Source organism: Aulonocara stuartgranti (assembly GCF_965226115.1).
Source record: "Aulonocara stuartgranti genome assembly, chromosome: 13".
Taxonomy (NCBI): Eukaryota; Metazoa; Chordata; class Actinopteri; order Cichliformes; family Cichlidae; genus Aulonocara; species Aulonocara stuartgranti.
This window is the reverse complement of record NC_138949.1, coordinates 729,862-749,895: the sequence shown is the minus strand read 5'-3', so window position 1 is coordinate 749,895 and position 20,034 is coordinate 729,862. Positions and strand designations below refer to the sequence as shown.

Below are 20,034 nucleotides of genomic sequence, written 5' to 3'. Positions count from 1 at the left end.
GGAAAAATTATTCCATTTTTTTTAATTGGCACCCGAATGCCATCATTTGGGTTTTAGCACATAAATACAGCGCTTTGCTACGTTAGTCCTGTTTTTTTTTCTTACATTTTGTGGGCATCAGCTGTGTTATTAACAAACATATCAGCTGGAACTGATATTACAGGCAGTTTGTGAGTAAAGTCGACACAGAGACTAGCTTTTCAGTCTTCTCAGTAATACTTCTTCTGTTATATACACGCCATTAATGAGCGACTGTTTACGTGTCTATATTATACTAAAAAACATAGTTTTTGCCCGCCACGTGGGCGTGCCCAGTAGCTTTGACGTCACCCATTGCGCGTCTGCGTCATCAGTAACGGAAGCAGGAAAACACGACCAGGTCCAAAGTCTAGTAATGAGTGCGTGAAGTATTCAAGGTAAGAACGCGCGGGTGTACTGCTGCTGCTCGGAGCGTGTCGTGCTGAATAACTGCTGACTGTAAAGAGAGGTTGAGCGTCATATCCTGTATACGCTAAACTGAGCAAACTTGTTGTGCCAGAACGCGATTGTCTGCCAAAAACTGATTTCCAATGTTTCCGTGTATTTTTCACGTGTAATATCATCACGTATGTTGGTAAATAGACTTCGGTGAACAGCGTTTACAAAGAGGTTACATGTAGAATTAAAAATGATCTGTTTGTCAAGTGTCTTTACAACTCTGTGTTATTGTACTTTATAACCAATCCGCTCCTTTATCCCCACTTCAAATACTTTTACAGAACTATCGTAATATTTGCTGCCAGCGCTGCTCTTACAAAAGACATTGTTAATGTTAATGAGATTTTTACTGCAGAAATAAAGGTTATATAAAAGTCACTGCTGTTACTGTTACACGAATGTTGTTGTGGCTCCAGACTTTGTGTCATCCATGAGGGATGCAGTTGACATATGTTTCACATATTATAGCCCAACACGTTACTTATAGCACTTTAAATACGAACAATCCGTTTTTGGTAAATACCGGAAATCAGTTTTTTGCAGACAGTCACTTTTTGGCTCAACACCGGTTTTACTATCTGTGTTGGTGTGTATGTAAGAGACACGTGGGAATACTGTAAGCTGGTATTTTGACTCTTTTGCGCACAGTCCAGTGAGCATTAATAGGCTTCACACAGATGTTCGTAGCCTCTGTACAAACTGCTGACTCTACTGTGAGCTAGAACAAGATATATTGAGCCTGTGGGAATGTAAGAGCTGACCAAACTTATTTGAGTTAAATGTGAAGTAACATTTTAACCATTATTTTAAGCTTATGTTCTGTTCCTGTGCTTGTTCCAAGATGACTCAGGTAAGCCATCATCCATGGGGAGAGTGGCCTGGCCAGGGCACCGTGGACCTGTGGGTTGTCCAGTCTCCTCAGGTGAAGGTGGAAGTCCTAACCTTAGGTGCCATTATCAGATCAGTGAGCTACAGAGGGAACGATGGACAAATGGAGGATGTAGTCCTTGGCTATGATAACCTGGAAGGTAGGAGGGAAAGTAACTTGTGTTGTTATCTGCACATAAACCGGTTTAATTGTATAAAAAGCAATGAGATGATTAAAGTGGTTAATTTAAGCACAAACTCCTGAAAGTGATGTCTGTTGTTCAGGTTCTCTAGTGCAGGCAGACGTGATCGTGGGTTGTTTTTTGCTTCACATGAATCTGAACATCAGGCGACGGCTAAAGTGAAGCTCATGCAGTAGACTTTCTGTGTCTTTTCCCACCCCTGGAAACACCCATTATTTGTTTAGTAAAGAGATGATTGTCACTAATATATTGGATTGGTGATGCGCTCACTGATCTTAACCTCTTACAACGCCCAGCAGTGTTTTTCAGAAACGTGCACATTATATTCCTGATACTTATTGTGTCACTAGCAGTACGGCCTGCAGCTCTGTCTCACTGCCACTTTCCAGTGTGTCAAGTGTTTAGTTTTAACACTAATGGTACTTGTAATAAACTGCCATGTAACAAAGATTCACAAAGAAAATAGCGGCCATTATAAGTCTTCTCTATAAATATACGAAAGCTGAAACATCATCACTTGTCTTGATTTCGAGGACTCCAGTTTTTTTTCAACATTGCATGCTGCACATCGCTGCACCTCTCATCACAGATCCAGCTAACACGTCTGCATGAAATAGGCAAGAGTGCACCAGTCTGGTCCTTATTCTGGTCCCCAGTTTTCACGGCTGAGTCCAGTACAGAATCAAGTTCTTCAGGAATTTTCAGTACTGGGTGGGAATCGAACTTGTGACTCCCGCCCCAAAAGTGTGTAGTCTTACCACTACAATATCCAGCTTCCATATATCAATAAGAAGTATTATGCTTTGTTGTCAGGTTATGTATCAGATAAGCGGTACCTGGGCGCTGTGGTGGGCCGTGTGGCAAACAGGATTGCAAAGGGACGTTTTGTCCTTGAGGGAAAGGAGTACCAGCTGGATCTTAACAATGGACCAAATGCACTGCATGGAGGCCTGCGAGGCTTCAACAAGGTGAGGTCTGGTTAATATTAGTTTGTATCAATCACAGCTAAGTGTTTGACCATTATTTGTAATGTGTGACAATTTGTGCACACAGTGCAGAGCAGCTACCTGAACACGACTCCCACAGGCATCAATTATCCTGCTAACAATTTTAAGCTTTACTCCGTACGACTCTGGATACTGTAGCTCCTGTGAAAAAACCCTTAAATCAGAAGTACTGGACTCCGTGGTATAATTGTAAAACATGTAGCCTAAAGCAGATGACTCGTAGGCTGGAGAGGAAATGGTGTGTCACAAATGTAGAAGATCATCATCATTTGGAGAAATAGTTTGCTGCTTTATAGGAAAGCCCTCCGTAAAGCCAGAACATCTTACTATTCATCACTGATTGAAGAAAATAAGAAGGTTTCTCTGCAGCTCTGTAGCCAGGCTGACAAACAGAGCTCTGTTGAGCCAACCATCCCTTTAACGTTAACTAGTAATGACTTCATGAACTTCTTCACAAATTCTCATGTCTTTTAGACCCCAATCCTACAAGACTGCTCAAAGAAGTCCTGCCATAATTCTTCAACTAGTTTTGTTTTTTAAGGGGCTTCCTTCTCTGGGTTTAGACTAAAATGACCGACACAGGCTTTTAACACTAAACTACTGTACAGAGCTCTTCTTAGGCTTTTGGCATTGCCGATTCTGTTCTTCATGTTGATGAGTTCCTTCTGGCTCCACCTGTAATTTGAACAAATGAAAGAATGGCTGAAAAGAAGACTGGACACACTGCCCTTTTTTACATGTGCAATCCACGCCACAGGAAAACCCTCACACATCAAAAACAGCAGGGTTGGTCTCACAGAGTGAAATATACACCCATCACTTCACAACACCTACTTGTTGGCAGCTGTAGATTGAATTTTACTGAGCTCTGTAAGCTGCACTTTATGTATCCTGTGTACTCCACGATTCATGTGTGTTTGCTTCTGCAGGCTATCTGGCTTGCTGCAGCAGTGGAAGGTGGTGTGCAGCTGAGTCTTACCAGTCCAGATGGAGACCAGGGTTATCCTGGTGAAGTTCAGGTCTCTGTCTCCTACACACTGCAGGTAGACACATCTGGTTATGAATTCATACTACTGCATCCCAAATTTCCTTTTGGCAGAGCTAATTCGACGTTGCTGTTTAGTGATACTCAGACATTTGTTTTGCCAGCACAGATATTGAGTTTGAACTTGTTTGCTCAGGGGGAAGAACTAACTGTTGAATACCAAGCACAGGCTAACAAAACTACCCCCATCAACCTCACCAACCATTCCTACTTCAACCTGGCCGGACAGGTAAGTGACATGGACACGTTTCTGGGTGCCTCTGCACAGTGGTGTTTGTGTGGTTGGCACTGCTAGTCTCCTGGCTTACAAAACAATATTTTGCCCACTAGGAAGTGTGGTTTCAGTGTGTTGCCTCTGCTATGAACGGGCAGTCCTCTAAACTCCTTCCCCACATCCACACTCTGATTCTTGGTCCACAGGTGTAACGACAGTAACACAATCAGAATCAGAGACTTTATTTATCCCCAAGGGGCAGTTAAGATACAACAGAGCAGCATGACGTTGAAGCTAAGGACAGGGCGTAAGCAGGCAATAAGAGTGAGATAATAAATACACAGGATATACACAGTTTTAAAATTACAAAGCTGTTAAATTAAAGTGACTGAAAGGTGAATAAATAACTGTAAGTGAATAAAGTGTGGGCAGTATAAAAAGAGTGTAGAGTAGTTTATGTTTCTGGTGTGGGAAATGGTCTTATTGGAGTTAGAAAGCAGAGCTGCTTAAGGGGACAAAGGTGGCGCTCCTCAGCGGAGGCGTCGCCCAGAGGGCAGCCACTGAAATGCGGGGTGAAGAATGTGAGAGGGGTCGTTGATGATCAGGCTGCCTGTCTGAGGGCCTGTTGCTGAAAACCTGAGCCAGAGTTCTGACAGGCCAATGACTGTAGAGCACACTGATGCAGTGCGCTGCAGTCTGTTCCTGTATGAAGGCTGAGGGAGTGGAACCAGCAGCTGATGGAGAAGGTCATTATGCTTTCCAGGAAGGCGTAGGAAAAAGTCATCATGATGGCTGTGCTGACTCCAAAGGAGTTGAGTTTCCTGAGGAGGTGTAGCCGTTGGTGGCACCTCCTGAGAATCTCCTCTGTGTTAGCAGAGAATCTCAGGAGGTTGTCAAAGATGGTTCCCAGGTATTTGTACTCCTCAACCACCTCCACTGGCTTCCCATGGATGGTGGTGGTGACTGAAGCAGCCAGTCCATGTCTTTGGTTTTGCTCACGTTCAGTTCGAGTTTGGAGCCGTCACACCACCCTACAAACTCCTGCACAGCGGGCCCGTGGTGTTGTGAGTGCCTGACAGCAGTGACAGGAGAACAGTGGAGGTGGAACGGAGACCGGAAAGAGAGTCGTTGACCCGAACTTTCTGAGTCCTGTTGGTTAAAAAGTCCAATATCCACAGTAACGACACGGGGAAAGGTTAAACTGCAACATCTGCTACGAGGCACCATCACTTTTACTTCTTCACGATGTACAGATATAACAATGAAAACATATGAGCTCCGTCTTTAATACAACCCAACCTCCCATCTAGCTTCCTGTTTACTGATGACATCATTTCCTGTTACATACTATATGGATTTAAAGGTGATTCCAATGAGAAATCTAAAATAGCATTCTGCCCTAAATTAACTTAAACTCGTGATATCAAACACTGATACTCTCAGTCAGTTTTTCACAATTTTATTTCGTAAACTGTTAAAGGAGGAGGCAGGCCTATTTTGGCAGGATGTTCTGGTATTAGTGAGCGTTGGTTGAGTCTCAGACAGATCAACCCCTTCCTCCTCACATCAAGATGAGTAACGTGGCTATATGTATGGAGAGGATGACAGATGATCTGAAAAATCTTATCTGTGCTCCAGGGTGTAGCAGATATCTACGACCATCAGGTGTCCATCACTGCACAGTCGTACCTGCCTGTGGATGACACATCAATTCCTACAGGTAAAGATTTACTTCAATCCTCTTTAACTGCAAAAGTCAATGGAATGAAGTGGTTTATTTAACAGATGTCAAATATAAAACTGAATGATATAATAGGAAAATTCTCATTAAATAAGCAAATAGAATTAATCAATCTGTCAAAAGCATACAAGCATATTGGTAGTCTCTGACAGTTTGGTGCTTCAAATCACTTCAGTTACACTGTCTCGGGAACAAGACTGCAGACTTTATAATCAGTTAAAGTACATATCCATTTGACTCTTTAGCTCCCCTCTCAGTCCTTGAGCTTCTCATGTTCTCCTGGCGTTCCACGTATGCCCTGCCCGTTAGCATCTCGCTCCCTGGTTCAAGGTTCAAGGTTCTTTATTTGTCACATGCATAGTTATACAAGTATAACACACAGTGAAAAGTAACCTGACACGCTCCTCTACATGTGCAAAAATGGGGGGGGGGTAGAGGAAGAACATTATATATATATATATATATATATACACTGGGTGAATGTGCAGTAGTAGCAGCAAGCAGGTGAATTCTGTACATTAATATGAATAGACATCTGACTATTTTACAGGATAGACAATATAAACATATTTAAAATTAAAGGAATTTGAAATGTACATTATGTGCTGTTACGTGCTCGACTCAGGGACATCTTTGCACAGTATCTGGGGTCTTTCCTGTGGTAGATCCCAGCCTCTGCTGATTTGGGGGAAAGGGCTTGTTCCTGTGCCTCCAGGGTTGTTCTCTATACTGTCAGCTTTCAGCTCTGTCCAGCCATTTACAGGATTTCAGGATATCAGCAACTTCTTTTTCTAGTGGGATTGTTGTAAAGCAATGATTCCAGTATGTGTTTTTATTAGTGGGAGGCGTGTCAAACTCCAGTCCTCCTGAAACTTTTCCACGTGTCCCTGCTGCAACACACTTGAATACAAGTAGGTCATTAGTAGAGATGGACCGATCGATATTACGTATTGGTATCGGTCCGACGTAAATTACTGGATCGGATATCGGAGAGAAATAAAAAATGTAATCCAATCCATTAAATATCAGAAAAGCACCTCACAAAACTTCAAAACTTGCAACATGGTGTAACTCGCCTCATAACTGTAGCACGTCGCAGCAGTGTGCATCACGTGATAGAGCGGCTGTGAGTATTTGTAGCCTCGCTACCAAACCGGCATTTCATCTTCGACAAAGTTATCCCAGAGAGAAGTAAAGCAAGTGTGTAAGTTCATCTCTGAGTGTTTGCAAAGCATTCCCACGTTAAGCTTAACAAGCGATATATGGAGCGACTGCCTCTCTCTCCGGCTGCTACTTCAATCATGAAACTGCTTAATGATCAGCTGATCGGCGTTTCTGTCGCGAGTCCGTGTCTCTTCTTTGTTTTTGGCCCACTTTGCACCAGAAAGAGGAAACCAGCGGCTGAACAACAGCAGCACGTTTAAGCTTGATCAGCTGTTGTTAGCATGTATTTAATATTACTTTCTACTCGAGGATCTTTTTCTACAGCTGACGGCTGGTAACTGTGCAGGGGCGGATCTAGCAAAGTTTAGCCAGGGGGGCCGATAGGGCATTAACAGGGAAAAGGGGGCACAAAGACATACTTTTCTTTCTTATTCTCATTTAAAATGTCGAGCTTTTAATAAATAATCCGAATCTTACACCCAAAGTTTTCATCTGATCTAAAATGTATAGAAGTCCATTACTGTATATAGTAACTGTTAAGTCTAATATACCCTAGTAAGCTATAGTATTTTTTCCTTTGGGAAGATACCATCTGTGCAGTCTGCAATTTTGTTGAAGAAAGATGTTGAATCTATTTAATATTTCTTGAAAAAGAATTTATTTCCGTGCATTTTTTTCACACTGCATCAAATTAAAGTTGATTATGTCGATTAAGCATCATGAGGTGGAGGGTGGGGGGTGGTTCCCTATTTTTTTATTTTTTTTGCTGGGAGTTTTAGAGCCCTATTAGTTAGGTTGCTTAATATTTCTGCTAAGTACTCTTTAAAACACCAGAATAGGAAGGATGGAGCAGGTTTAAGTTTATTAGATTGATCAGTTTTGCTGAACTATGAAATATTTTGGGTGCAGTGTATTTTTTACATACAGGTATAACAGAATAGCTTTAGTGTTGTTGTTGTTGTTTTTTAAAACTTGAGTATGAACTTATACAAAAAGCAGCAAGATATTAAAAAAACAGTTCCATTGATCAAAAAACACTATATCGAATTCATATCGGTATCGGCAGATATCCAAATTTATGATATCGGTATCGGACATAAAAAAGTGGTATCGTGCCATCTCTAGTCATTAGCGAGACTCTGTAGAACTTGACTGAATGCTGAAGGTGGCAGGTGTGTTGCAGCAGGGACACATGGAAAAGTTTCAGGACAGCAGCCCTCGAGGACTGGATATGGGCTCAAAATGTGGTCATAAATATTTTGTACTTGTAAATCAGGATTTGTATGTGTAAAAATAATTTGTGTGTGCGTAAAAAAGATTTGTGTGGACTTAGCCAAAAAAAAAAGTATGAATTTTGACCCTATTTTTCTTCCTTTCATCTGATTGGTCAATGTCATGTCAATCACAAATGTAACAATCCAATCAGAGAACAGATGGGTTTGGCTGTCGAGGGGCGCTTTTTTTGAACTGCAGGTCTTTGAAGGGAATAAATGCTCTTTTACATGCCAACCCAGCGTTTTCCTTCATCACCACTAAGGAAAACCGTCTGTGGTCATCCGAGTGTGGTGATTTTTGTGTCACAGGTCTACGTGTTTAATACAGGGACTTCCACAGCCTTTTCAACAGCGCTGCGGACCGCGGGGTGGGGGCGGGCAGTGTTTTGGAAATGACAGTCTTCATTACAAAGCTTTCTTCGTTATGAATTAGCATACATGTTTTTATTGAACATTTGAAGAACCAGCAAAAAAAACCAAACTCTTGTAGTTCACATAAAGTCAGAGATAGAAAAGACAAGGAGCAGGTGCATCTAGTACAGGTAGAGCTGCTGCAAAAACCCACAGAGCTCAGCAGCCAGCGCAACAAATTCTGGATCCTTTGCTTTTAGTTAGCAGTTAGCATTAGCAGCACATCCTGCGTCCGATGTGAAAGGACCTTTATGCTGCGCACTGTGACTCACAGCAATGGTCCTGGGTCAGCCCTGACTTTGTGTTAAACTAATCCTAAAGTATTAATGGTATTTCTAACCACTGATATAGCACAACTTTTTCCTTTCAACAGCTGCTGAAAGTTAGGGGACCTAGCTGCTATCGGATATTTATATAGCGATCCTCCAAACTGTATCACCCTTCAAGGACCTGCAGTTCAAAAAAGCGCCCCTCCGGCAGCCAAACCCAGCTGTTCTCTGATTGGATTGTTACATTTGTGATTGACATGACATTGACCAATCAGATGAAAGGAAGAAAAATAGGGTCAAAATTCGTACTTGTCACTTGCAGGGTTTTTTTTGGCTAAGTCCATGCACAAATCTTTTTTACGCACACACAAATTATTTTTACACATACAAATCCTGATTTACAAGTACAAAATATTTACGACCACATTTTGAGCCCATAACTGGAGTTCAACACCTGTGATTTAGTGTGAGACAGGCAGAAAATCTCGGCTGAAAACTTTCTCTTTAACCTGCCGCTGTGACCACAGTTTTCACCCTACAGTGATCATTTTACCCTCAAGATGTAGCTACATGTGTCGTTTTTTCAACGAGTCCTTCCTCAAAGCCCAGAGATGTGTAACTTTTGAACTGGAGCCATTTGGTTCAGTCATCCTCTGCTCCCGTTTACTCCCTGTTTAATTTTTCCAACCAGTTTTGGAAAGAAAGAAAAAGACATCAGTTTTGAACTCGCTCTCCTGACCTCAGTTCAGCATAGAGCTATGTGCTGAATGTTACTGACAGTAAAAGAACACTGTGCCTCTTTGTTAGGTACACTTTTGTTCAGTCTACAGCAACAAGCTATTTTGGTGCAGCGCTGCTCTCACAGACTGACAGAGAGAAAAGTGGGTCTTTTCTGATGTCCTGCCTCCCTCATTTGAGTTTCATTTGTGGATGGTTTCGTCTGTGTCTCACCATAGTGTGGCTCTCCATGTTTGTGGCACTCTCACAACTGACCCATCTGGTACATGCAAGTTTGAATTTTTACAATCCCACTGCAGTCTCTCCAGAAATGACAAATTCTAGTTATTTTCCTCTTTAGTATGCAGGTGCTTAACTATATAAACCAAACCCACCGTTGGTGAGCTCATGTGAAGGCCACATAATGTTTGGAGGCCTTTGATTGGCTCTTGGACTTGTTGTATGGCTGGCGTTCTATCACAGTAATTCAGAAACCTCCCAGAGGTCACTGTGGGGATGAGAATGACGAAGCTAAGATCCTGTGGGATTTTCAGATACAGACAAGCTCCTGATGGAAACCACTGGACAATGGTGATAAAGCAGAGGAACGTGCCTGTAGTGCGAGATGCAGCTAAGTACTAGGTACAGCAAAGATAGTGTGCAGAACGCTCACTAGCAAATGATTTAGTTTGCTAAACATGTTACTTATGGACTTTTTGTCATTTAATATATCTTAATGCTCCAGTAAATAACTCGTAACTGCAATAATTCACCTTTATAGAATCGATTGTGTGACATTAATTAACATTCCTGATACGAAGTCATGAATTAATTCGCTAAATACTAACAGGAGAGATCAGAGAGGTGAAAGACACACCCTTTGACCTCAGAGAACCAGTTCTCATTGGCCCTCGTCTGAAGGAACTTCAAGGCCCAGGGTTTGACCACAACTTCTGTTTGTCATCACCCGGAGGTCCATGGACAGAGAAACGCGCTGCCAGGTTTGACACAGAAGTCATTTTCTAAAACATACTGTAGACACATGTGACATCCACTGAAGTTAAGGAGGACAAATAAGTCTCATCTTAATTGTTTATTTATTTATTCATTTTAAAGAGTCTGTCACCCAGCAAGTGGGCGTGTCTTAGAGGTTTCTACTAACCAGCCAGGAGTCCAGTTCTACACTGCCAACTTCCTGGATGGCTCCATCGCAGGAAAGTGTGGTTGTAGGTACAGGAAGCACAGCTCCTTCTGTCTGGAGACGCAGAACTGGCCTGATGCTGTTAACCAGGTATGATGAATAGAAACTCAGTGTTGTGTTTTTTCTCTTGTAGATGGAAGTTAGCCTTCGGTCAAGTTCACTTCCTGGCCTTACATGGATAGGCATGTAACATATCCTTCACGTTAATCTGCAGAGCTCTCTAGAGACTCATCTGTCTGAGACTCTTTGATTGCTCCCATCTCCAGAATAGTTTTTAATTCCTTCACGCCTACTTTTCATTGACTTCTAAACTCTTGAATGCATTGTCACACTTTGGCAAGTCTATAGGTATATATATTATATATATATTTATGCCTCCTGGTAGGGTAGACAGCAAAATGCTGTTGTGGCATGCAAACATATGCTCTCTTGGATGGTATAAGTTGGTCATCACAAATGAGCAAAGTGTGATTGGCAATCTGGCACCTGAGGCCCCAACTTATCAGATACCAAAGTCATTCAGCAGGCTCCTCGGAGAAACGGGCTTTGCCTCTCCAAACTTTTAGGAGGTTGAAATCTGTGTTGCTACACCTCTGTCAGAGAAGACAAGCTCATAAGTATCACAGTCCATACATATAGTCACTTTTCCCTGATTGCATCCATTGTCATGTATGATCTTTCAAAGTCTTCCTCAGAACTCGACCAGACCGTATGTGTGGTACTGACAAACAGTCATCCAAACAGACGTAATTAACCATTAGTCTGCTCAGAATCTCCTTTGGGATTCCAGCTCTGAGGATAACCTGAAATAGTGTCCATGTAACTCCCTCTGCAGAAATGTTGTGAGGTTGCATTACTTTGGGATATTGATAATAGGGCTTTGGAGCGTGATGTCACAGGGGTGGGCGTGGAAAGGATTTTGGCCTGATCCGCCATTTTGGGGGTCTAAGTAAGGAGCCAAAGCATAGCCATGGTTCATACTTGCTGTGTGGTCGGCTGCAATGTTCGATCTTACGACCGGCACGGGAATAAGTTTGGATTGTCTTTTTATGCTTTCCCAACCTGGAAGCAACATGAAGGAGCTCATGTATCGGATATTACCAAACGAAGGCGTCTAGCCTGGATAGCAGCCGTGAGACGAGCTGATATCAAGTTCTGTTACGTCTCCAGATATCAGCTGGTGTGCTCAAGACATTTTCATTCCGGTAAGTTCTAAATATGTTCACATCACACTTTATAGCTGAATAATATCATCGTCTCGGAAGTTATAGAAATTGCGATCAAACATCGAATGGAGTGACTTGATTGGTTGATGTAAAGACAATAAATGAAATGAGACAGGAAGGACACAAATTGGCATTAATAATTATCAATGTGTTAATTTGCATGTACTTTACAATTATGGGCATATAATATGATAACGATATTTTAGCAGTTAAATGATAAATGTGTAACATTAATTATGGTGGGGGGTGGAAAATGGCTATTTCACTCGGTGCACTCCAGCTGACTTACTTTGACGACGTACTCAGAGTTTGGCGGCTTGAAAATAGCCAAATCTTGCACCCAGCCATTTGTAAATTGGATGTGCGCCTCCAGTGACTTGTAATTACGAAACTGGTTCGCTGTGTAAGCGCTTACTCCACAAACAAGATAGGTGAAGATATCGGGGTAGGACAGTGGCGGTAAGTCGTCTGGGTCTTTACTCCACTGCCGTATTTCATATGGGTCCAGATTTGCGATGCACTCTATTTTTTTCCAAGTACCGCTGCTTCGCCTCTGGACGCAATCGGTCTCTATACCGTCCGTTTTCTTTTGAGCTGCTTTTAAGCATGTTTCTTGTCGTCGTCGTTCCAACACAGTGTGTTTGTTTTGATTCGTAGACCCCGAAAATGGAGCTGCGCTCCCACAATGCAATGCGGCGTGACGTCAACTCCAAAGCCCTATGATAACATTAGCCCTGTGCACTACAGTTGTATGGCTCAATGAGGTCTGTACCCATATGGACAAAGAGCACCTCCATTGATGACAGAAGGTGCACAGATGCTTAAACTGACTGGCTGAAAAAACAAAACAAAAGAAACAACGGTGGCATTGAGGGTGGGCTAGACATTAGCAGCTCAGATACCTTGAACACCCGACCAGTGTGTTCATGATCTGATTCATTGTTTTATCATATCCTATCTAACTGCCAATTTGGTATAATGACCTGCCTGGAAATTAATTTCCTGCTTTTATTTCACCAACAGCTGAGTAATATCTGATTGTAATTTCATGATTTATTCCGTCTGTCCTTAATCAATATGCTTATGTCTACATGGTGACCATTGTTTGTTTTTGTTTTTATTACCTGGTCAAAGTGAAGACTGCTGCCACAACACTGGAAAGTATTCTTTGGGGTGTGTTATAGGAAGTTGCAGAGCCTTCTGTCACACCACTGATTCTTTCTATCTCTCATACTGACTGAGCACATCTCTGATGGCTGTGGTTGCACTTCTACACATTACCCCACCAGTCCATCAAACCCTGGCCAATACCCCAAATCAAACAGTATGCAAACACTCATTAACTGCTTACTGAACAGCAGTGAAAACAAGTTTCCTCGTTGCTGTTTGGTTGTTTGTTTGGTTAAACAGACTAATGAGAATTAAAATAGAGTGTGTGTGTGTGTGTGTGTGTGTGTGTGTGTGTGTGTGTGTGTGTGTATTCAGCCTTCATTTCCTGACTGCCTTCTGCGTCCTGGAGAGAACTACCATCACATAACTCGCTACACCTTCACAACTGTCTGATCTGACAGACAGAAAAGAAGAAAATTTCATCGTTTGCAGCAGATTGTTTCATTTCCTAAAAGTCTGCTTTTTTATTTTGAATATAATTTTTGTTAACATTTTACAATATTTTGTTAAGCTTGTTTTAGTTTGAGCATCACAGAACTGATGAGATAAAGAAAAAACCTTCATAGTTCAACATGACCAAACTGTTATAATTTGATTTATGATGATGTGCCATACTTGTCATATTAAACACAATATTGATCAAGCGATTTCTCTCGTGCTGGTGCTTTGTTTCAATGTGTTCTCTGAAGAGGCTGGCATCGTGGCTGGTTACTGCTGTCACCTCGCACCAAGAAGGTCCTGCGTTTAAATCCACTGGTAGGCTGGTCCCGTTCTGTATAGATGTATTAATGCATGCTCAATCATCCAGGTAAGGAAATCCCAGAAAGGTTGATTCTGTTCATCTGAATGTAGAGTTTTCAGTGAGAGAAACATTTCATCACTCATCCAGGTGACTTCTTCGGTCTCAGCTGACTGCAGGTTTCCAACCGTATAAACGTACAAACAGTAAACGGCACATTTGCATAATGACAGAAATCAGCACCAATAGCGAACAATGGGCTGTGAGGTCAGTTTCTTGATAATTGATATGCAAATTGTCATGGCCACCGATCAACAACAATTGATTAATGGCTATGAGTACCATTCACAGAGAGTAGGGGAATGGCTGCAATCATAGCATTGTAAGATGTACCCTTAGGCCCCCTCCTCCATTCCTCTTTCGCATAAATGGCCTCCTTGACTCCACGCTCAAACCAGCGTTCCTCCATGTCCAGGATGTTACATCGTCATCCTTGAAAGAGTGTCCACTGGCCTGTAGGTGTAAATAGACTGCAGAGTCATTTGTGTCTAACCGTTTTTCCCCACTCGGCGAGACACCTGCCGGGGATCAAACTCTTGTAACTGGTGATTCTGTTCTGAGACATGTGAAGCTAGAGACACCAGCAACCATAGTCAATTGTCTTCCAAAAGCCAGAGCAGGCGACGTTGAGGGAAATTTAAAACTGCTGGCTAAGGGTAAACGTAAATTATAATTCACGTCGGCAGTAATGACACCCGGTTACGCCAATCGGAGGTCACTAAAATCAATATTGAATCGGTGTGTAACTTTGCCAAAACAATGTCGGACTCTGTAGTTTTCTCTGGTCCCCTCCCCAATCAGACCAGGAGTGACATGTTTAGCCGCATGTTCTCCTTAAATTGCTGGTTGTCTGAGTGGTGTCCCAGAAACAATGTGGGCTTCATAGATAATTGGCAAACCTTCTGGAGGAAACCTGGTCTTGTTAGGAGAGACAGCATCCATCCCACTTTGGATGGAGCAGCTCTCATTTCTAGAAATATGGACACATTTATTAAACCCCCCAAAATATGACTATCCAGAGTTGGGACCAGGAAGCAGAGTTGCAGTCTTACACGCTTCTCTGCAGCTTCTCTCCTCCTGCTACCCCCCCAAAAACCCATCTCCATAGAGACTGTGTCAGCTCCCAAACAGACAAAAAACAAACTAAAAACCAGCAACAAACAACTTAAACATAAACAATTACAAAGAAAGAACAATACAGCATCCACATCTGAACCAAAGAGTAAAACAGTGAAATGTGGATTATTAAATATTAGGTCTCTCTCCTCCAAGTCTCTGTTAGTACATGACTTAATAATTGATCAACAAATTGATTTACTCTGCCTTACAGAAACCTGGTTGCAGCAGGATGATTATGTTAGTTTAAATGAATCAACACCGCTGAGTCATTCTAACTACCAGAAACCTCGAAGCACAGGCCGAGGGGGCGGTGTGGCAGCAATTTTTCACACCAGCCTATTAATTAATGAAAGACCAAGACAGACTTTTAATTCATTTGAAAGCCTGATGCTTAGCCTCATCCACCCCAGCTGTAAAACTCAGAAACCAGTCTTACTTGTTATCATCTATCGTCCACCTGGGCCTTACACAGAGTTTCCGTCTGATTTCTCAGACTTTATATCTAATTTAGTTCTGAGCTCAGATAAAATAATTATTGTGGGTGATTTTAACATCCGTGTAGATGCTAAAAATGACAGCCTCAACATGGCATTTAATCTGTTATTAGACTCAATTGGTTTCTCTCAAATGTAAAAGAACCCACCCACCACTTTAATCACACTCTAGATCTTGTTTTAACATATGCATAGAAACTGAACATTTAACAGTGTTTCCTGAAAACCCTCTGCTGTCTGATCATTTCCTGATAACATTTACATTTACATATCAAACAAATATGTAAGACTGCTTTCTTCCATTTGTGCAACATCTCTAAAATTAGAAATATCCTGTCTCAGAGTGACGCTGAAAAACTAGTTCATGCATTTATTACTTCCAGGCTGGACGACTGTAATTCATTATTATCAGGAAGTCCTAAAACCTCCCTGAAAAGCCTTCAGCTAATCCAAAATGCTGCAGCAAGAGTCCTGACAGGGACTAGAACGAGAGAGCAGATTTCTCCTGTTTTGGCTTCCTGTTAAATCCAGAATTCAAAATCCTGCTCCTCACATACAAGGTCTTAAATAATCAGGCCCCTTTAATAGCAAGATGGTGGCACGCACAGACACAAGGCTCACTGCTTCTCACATTCAGTGCTTTGTTTTTTTGCTTTTTCTATGTGCATATGTGTGGATGTACAGGGAGTGCAGAATTATTAGGCAAATGAGTATTTTGTCCACATCATCCTCTTCATGCATGTTGTCTTACTCCAAGCTGTAGAGGCTCGAAAGCCTACTACCAATTAAGCATATTAGGTGATGTGCATCTCTGTAATGAGAAGGGGTGTGGTCTAATGACATCAACACCCTATATCAGGTGTGCATAATTATTAGGCAACGTCCTTTCCTTTGGCAAAATGGGTCAAAAGAAGGACTTGACAGGCTCAGAAAAGTCAAAAATAGTGAGATATCTTGCAGAGGGATGCAGCAGTCTCAAAATTGCAAAGCTTCTGAAGCGTGATCATCGAACAATCAAGCGTTTCATTCAAAATAGTCAACAGGGTCGCAAGAAGCGTGTGGAAAAACCAAGGCGCAAAATAACTGCCCATGAACTGAGAAAAGTCAAGCGTGCAGCTGCCAAGATGCCACTTGCCACCAGTTTGGCCATATTTCAGAGCTGCAACATCACTGGAGTGCCCAAAAGCACAAGGTGTGCAATACTCAGAGACATGGCCAAGGTAAGAAAGGCTGAAAGACGACCACCACTGAACAAGACACACAAGCTGAAACGTCAAGACTGGGCCAAGAAACATCTCAAGACTGGTTTTTCTAAGGTTTTATGGACTGATGAAATGAGAGTGAGTCTTGATGGGCCAGATGGATGGGCCCGTGGCTGGATTGGTAAAGGGCAGAGAGCTCCAGTCCCACTCAGACGCCAGCAAGGTGGAGGTGGAGTACTGGTTTGGGCTGGTATCATCAAAGATGAGCTTGTGGGGCCTTTTCGGGTTGAGGGTGGAGTCAAGCTCAACTCCCAGTCCTACTGCCAGTTTCTGGAAGACACCTTCTTCAAGCAGTGGTACAGGAAGAAGTCTGCATCCTTCAAGAAAAATATGATTTTCATGCTGGACCAGTGTTGGGACTAATGCGTTATTAAGTAACGCGTTACAGTAACTACTTTATTATTGTGGTAACGAGCACGGTAACTAGCTATTATGCCAAAACCGGGAACGCGTTACTCGTTACTGGGATTTAGATAGGCTCGTTACTCGTTACTTCGTGTGGTGGCTGTCGCGGAGCTTCCACAGATTCAATAACATTAGCAAGTGGTGGAAGCCAGCAGGTGGATGAAGGAAAAGGGAGGCAAGAGGAGAGACCCGAAGCGGCCGCTGTCAGGTGAACTGAACTTCAGGTAAGAAGTTATGACCTGCAGTCCATCTGGGTCAGATATGAACCAAGTTTAGGTGGAGTTTATTTTCATTATGCTGACTTTTTCGTACTGCGTGCTAGCTAGCATGACGGAGTTTCTATACAGCTGGGTGGTGCTATGATACTGATGTTGAACTTTATTTTGTTCATAAGGTTAGTTAGTAGAGTTGCCAACCGTCCCGTAAAAAAAAGAATCGTCTCGTATTCAGAGAAAATATTACGCGTTTCTTATTGAGGTGAAAATGAACAGTTTGTCCCGACTTCAGCTACAATGAAAAAGACACAAAGCTGGAGTTATTCTGTGTTTACGCTGCACAGCTGCCTCTACTTCTCTCATTCTCCCCCTCCCTCTCCTGTTTCTACTTCAATCATGAAACTGATCAATGATCAGCTGATCAGCTTTTCTCTCTTGTTTGTTTATCGCTCACTTTGTGCCAGAAACAGGAAACCAGCGGATGTCGCGCTAAACAACAGCAGCACGTTTAAGCTTGATCAGCTGTTGTTAGAATTTATTTAATATTAATTTCTAGTATCAGCTGATGTTTGCTGGAGCCACAGCTGTAAAGCTGCTGGTCATGATATGGTTTGGTTATCTGGTGAGAGGGAAACATGAAGATGAAACCAGGAGATGTCCTTACTGAATCATCAGAGCTGTGATGGAGAAACAGGTTTAGGTGACATGAATGAGTTGAAGGGACGTTATGAACTGTTTCTGAGAGACAAATAACACCAGGGTCCTTTTTTAGGTAGCTGACAGCTGGTAACTGTGCAGGGGCGGGTCTAGCAAAGTGTTGCCAGGGGTCCATGTAGGGCATTAAAAGGGAGAGGGGGGCACAAGGAAACACTTTCTTATTCTCATTTAAAATGTCTCACGTTTAAAAAAAAAAAAATTATCTGATGTGCAGACCAGCTGGCTGGAGTCTTCATTAAGATCTTCAACACTTCACTGCACCCCAACTGGTCGCAGCAGATGGTCGCCCCTCCCTGAGTCTGGTTCTGCCAGAGGTTTCTTCCTGTTAAAAGGGAGTTTTTCCTTCCCACTGTTGCCAAAGTGCTTGCTCATAGGGGGTCATATGATTGTTGGGTTTTTCTCTGTATCTATGAAGTGCCTTGAGGCGACTTATGTTGTGATTTGGCGCTATATAAATAAAATTGAATTGAATTGAATTGAATTCACTGTCCCAGTCCTGCATCCCGCCGTGCCTAAAGTCGGCCACATTGTCCCACTGCCAAAGCGGACCAACATTAGCAGCCTCAACGACTACCGACCAGTTGCTCTAACACCTGTTATAATGAAGTGCGTCGAGAAACTGGTCCGACGTCACATCATGTCCTGCCTGCCACCCACACTCGACCCGCTCCAGTTCACATACAGAGCTAACAGATCAACTGAAGATGCCATTGCTACAACGCTCCACACCACCATCTCTCACCTGGAACAACAGGGGCGTTGCACCAGGCTGCTCTTTGTTGACGTTAGGTCTGCTTTCAATACGATACTCCCGGACAGACTAATAGTCTGTCAATATACAATATACAATATCCACTAACTGCTGGATATTGGACTTCCTTTTACCACCTGCCGCTGGATCAGAGACTTCCTCTCAGACCGTGTACAGAGAGTTAGAGTGGGGCCTCAACTTCCCTCAGCCCTCAGCCTCAACACCGGCTCTCCACAAGGCTGTGTACTGAGTCCCCTACTGTACACTCTGTACACACGACTGTGTTAGTTCCCACCCAGACAACACAGTCAATAAGTCCACAGATGACACCACTGTGGTGGGGCTCATCTCTGGGGGAGACAAGACAGCATGCAGAGCTGAAGTTCAGAGGCTGTCAGATTGGTGTGCAGACAACAACCTGGACCTCAATACCACCAAGACAAAAGAACTGGTAGTTGACTTCAGAAGGAGGAAGTCTGAGCTGCAGCCTGTCAGCATTAACGGGGAGTGTGTGGAAAGGGTCTCCAGTTTCAAGTTCCTGGGTGTGCCCATAGAAACAGACCTCCAATGGAGCTCTAACAACCCTGTGGTTTTGAAGCAGGCCCAACAGCATCTCCAATTTCTGAGAATCCTCAGAAATACGGACCTGAAGAAGGAGCTGCTGATTGTCTTCTACAGCTGCTCCATTGAAAGTGTGCTGATATACTGCATCTGTGTGTGGTTCTCCAGCTGCACGAAGGCACACAAAAAGGCATTTAGTCACTTTATCCATAGTCATTAATATGACCTAAAAAATCATTGGACATCCTCTTCCCTCCCTGAAGGACCTGTACAGCTAGCGCTGTTTCAATAGGGACAGCATCCTTAGGACTGTACACACCCCGGACACCAGATGTTTAATCTGCTGCCGTTTGGCAGATGTTCAGGCCGCTGAGGTCCCAGACAAACAGACTCTAGGACAGCTTTTACAACAGGGCAATAGCCCTGATCAATGCAAACAGCTGACCTGATTGGCTACCTCCCTGGACTTTTTTTGGGGGGGTAATAACAATAATAAACAAACTTATTCTTCATTTTATTACTAAGTTAAGTTACTGTGTCGTGTCATGTTGTGTTGTACATAGTTCCGACGTGGGCAGGTTTTCCAATTTCATTGTACTATTGTACTATGTATGACTGCGCAATGACAACAAGGAGTTATCTTATCTTATCTTCTTATCTTAATGACCTTGTAGTACCATATCACCCTATTAGAGCACTTCGCTCTCGCTCTGCAGGCCTACTTG

The 20,034-nt window shown here is 42.7% G+C and overlaps 1 protein-coding gene across 3 annotated transcripts; it reads left to right on the top strand.

The window, feature by feature from the left end:
• The first annotated feature begins 315 nt into the window (after nucleotides 1-315).
• Nucleotides 316-13,633, top strand: galm (galactose mutarotase). 3 transcript variants are annotated; one of them, XM_082557535.1, is made up of 9 exons: nucleotides 316-416; nucleotides 1,319-1,505; nucleotides 2,361-2,515; nucleotides 3,484-3,597; nucleotides 3,736-3,828; nucleotides 5,452-5,533; nucleotides 10,240-10,390; nucleotides 10,506-10,680; nucleotides 13,302-13,633. In XM_082557535.1, the coding sequence occupies exons 2-9, from the start codon at nucleotides 1,319-1,321 to the stop codon at nucleotides 13,377-13,379; spliced, it is 1,035 nt and encodes a 344-aa protein (XP_082413661.1). In that variant the 5' UTR covers nucleotides 316-416; the 3' UTR covers nucleotides 13,380-13,633. The 3 variants fall into 3 exon arrangements, with proteins under 3 accessions (XP_082413661.1, XP_082413662.1, XP_082413663.1); XM_082557536.1 differs by lacking the exon at nucleotides 316-416 and adding an exon at nucleotides 421-487; XM_082557537.1 differs by lacking the exon at nucleotides 316-416 and adding an exon at nucleotides 512-1,226.
• The last annotated feature ends 6,401 nt before the right edge of the window (nucleotides 13,634-20,034 follow it).

Excerpts from the sequence above, each read along its gene's own strand:
- galm (XM_082557535.1), top strand. The coding sequence starts at position 1,319 with ATGACTCAGGTAAGCCATCATCCATGGGGAGAGTGGCCTGGCCAGGGC. Across the intron at positions 1,506-2,360 it reads TGGCTATGATAACCTGGAAG|GTTATGTATCAGATAAGCGG; the intron begins GTAGGAGGGAAA and ends CTTTGTTGTCAG. Across the intron at positions 2,516-3,483 it reads GCCTGCGAGGCTTCAACAAG|GCTATCTGGCTTGCTGCAGC; the intron begins GTGAGGTCTGGT and ends TTGCTTCTGCAG.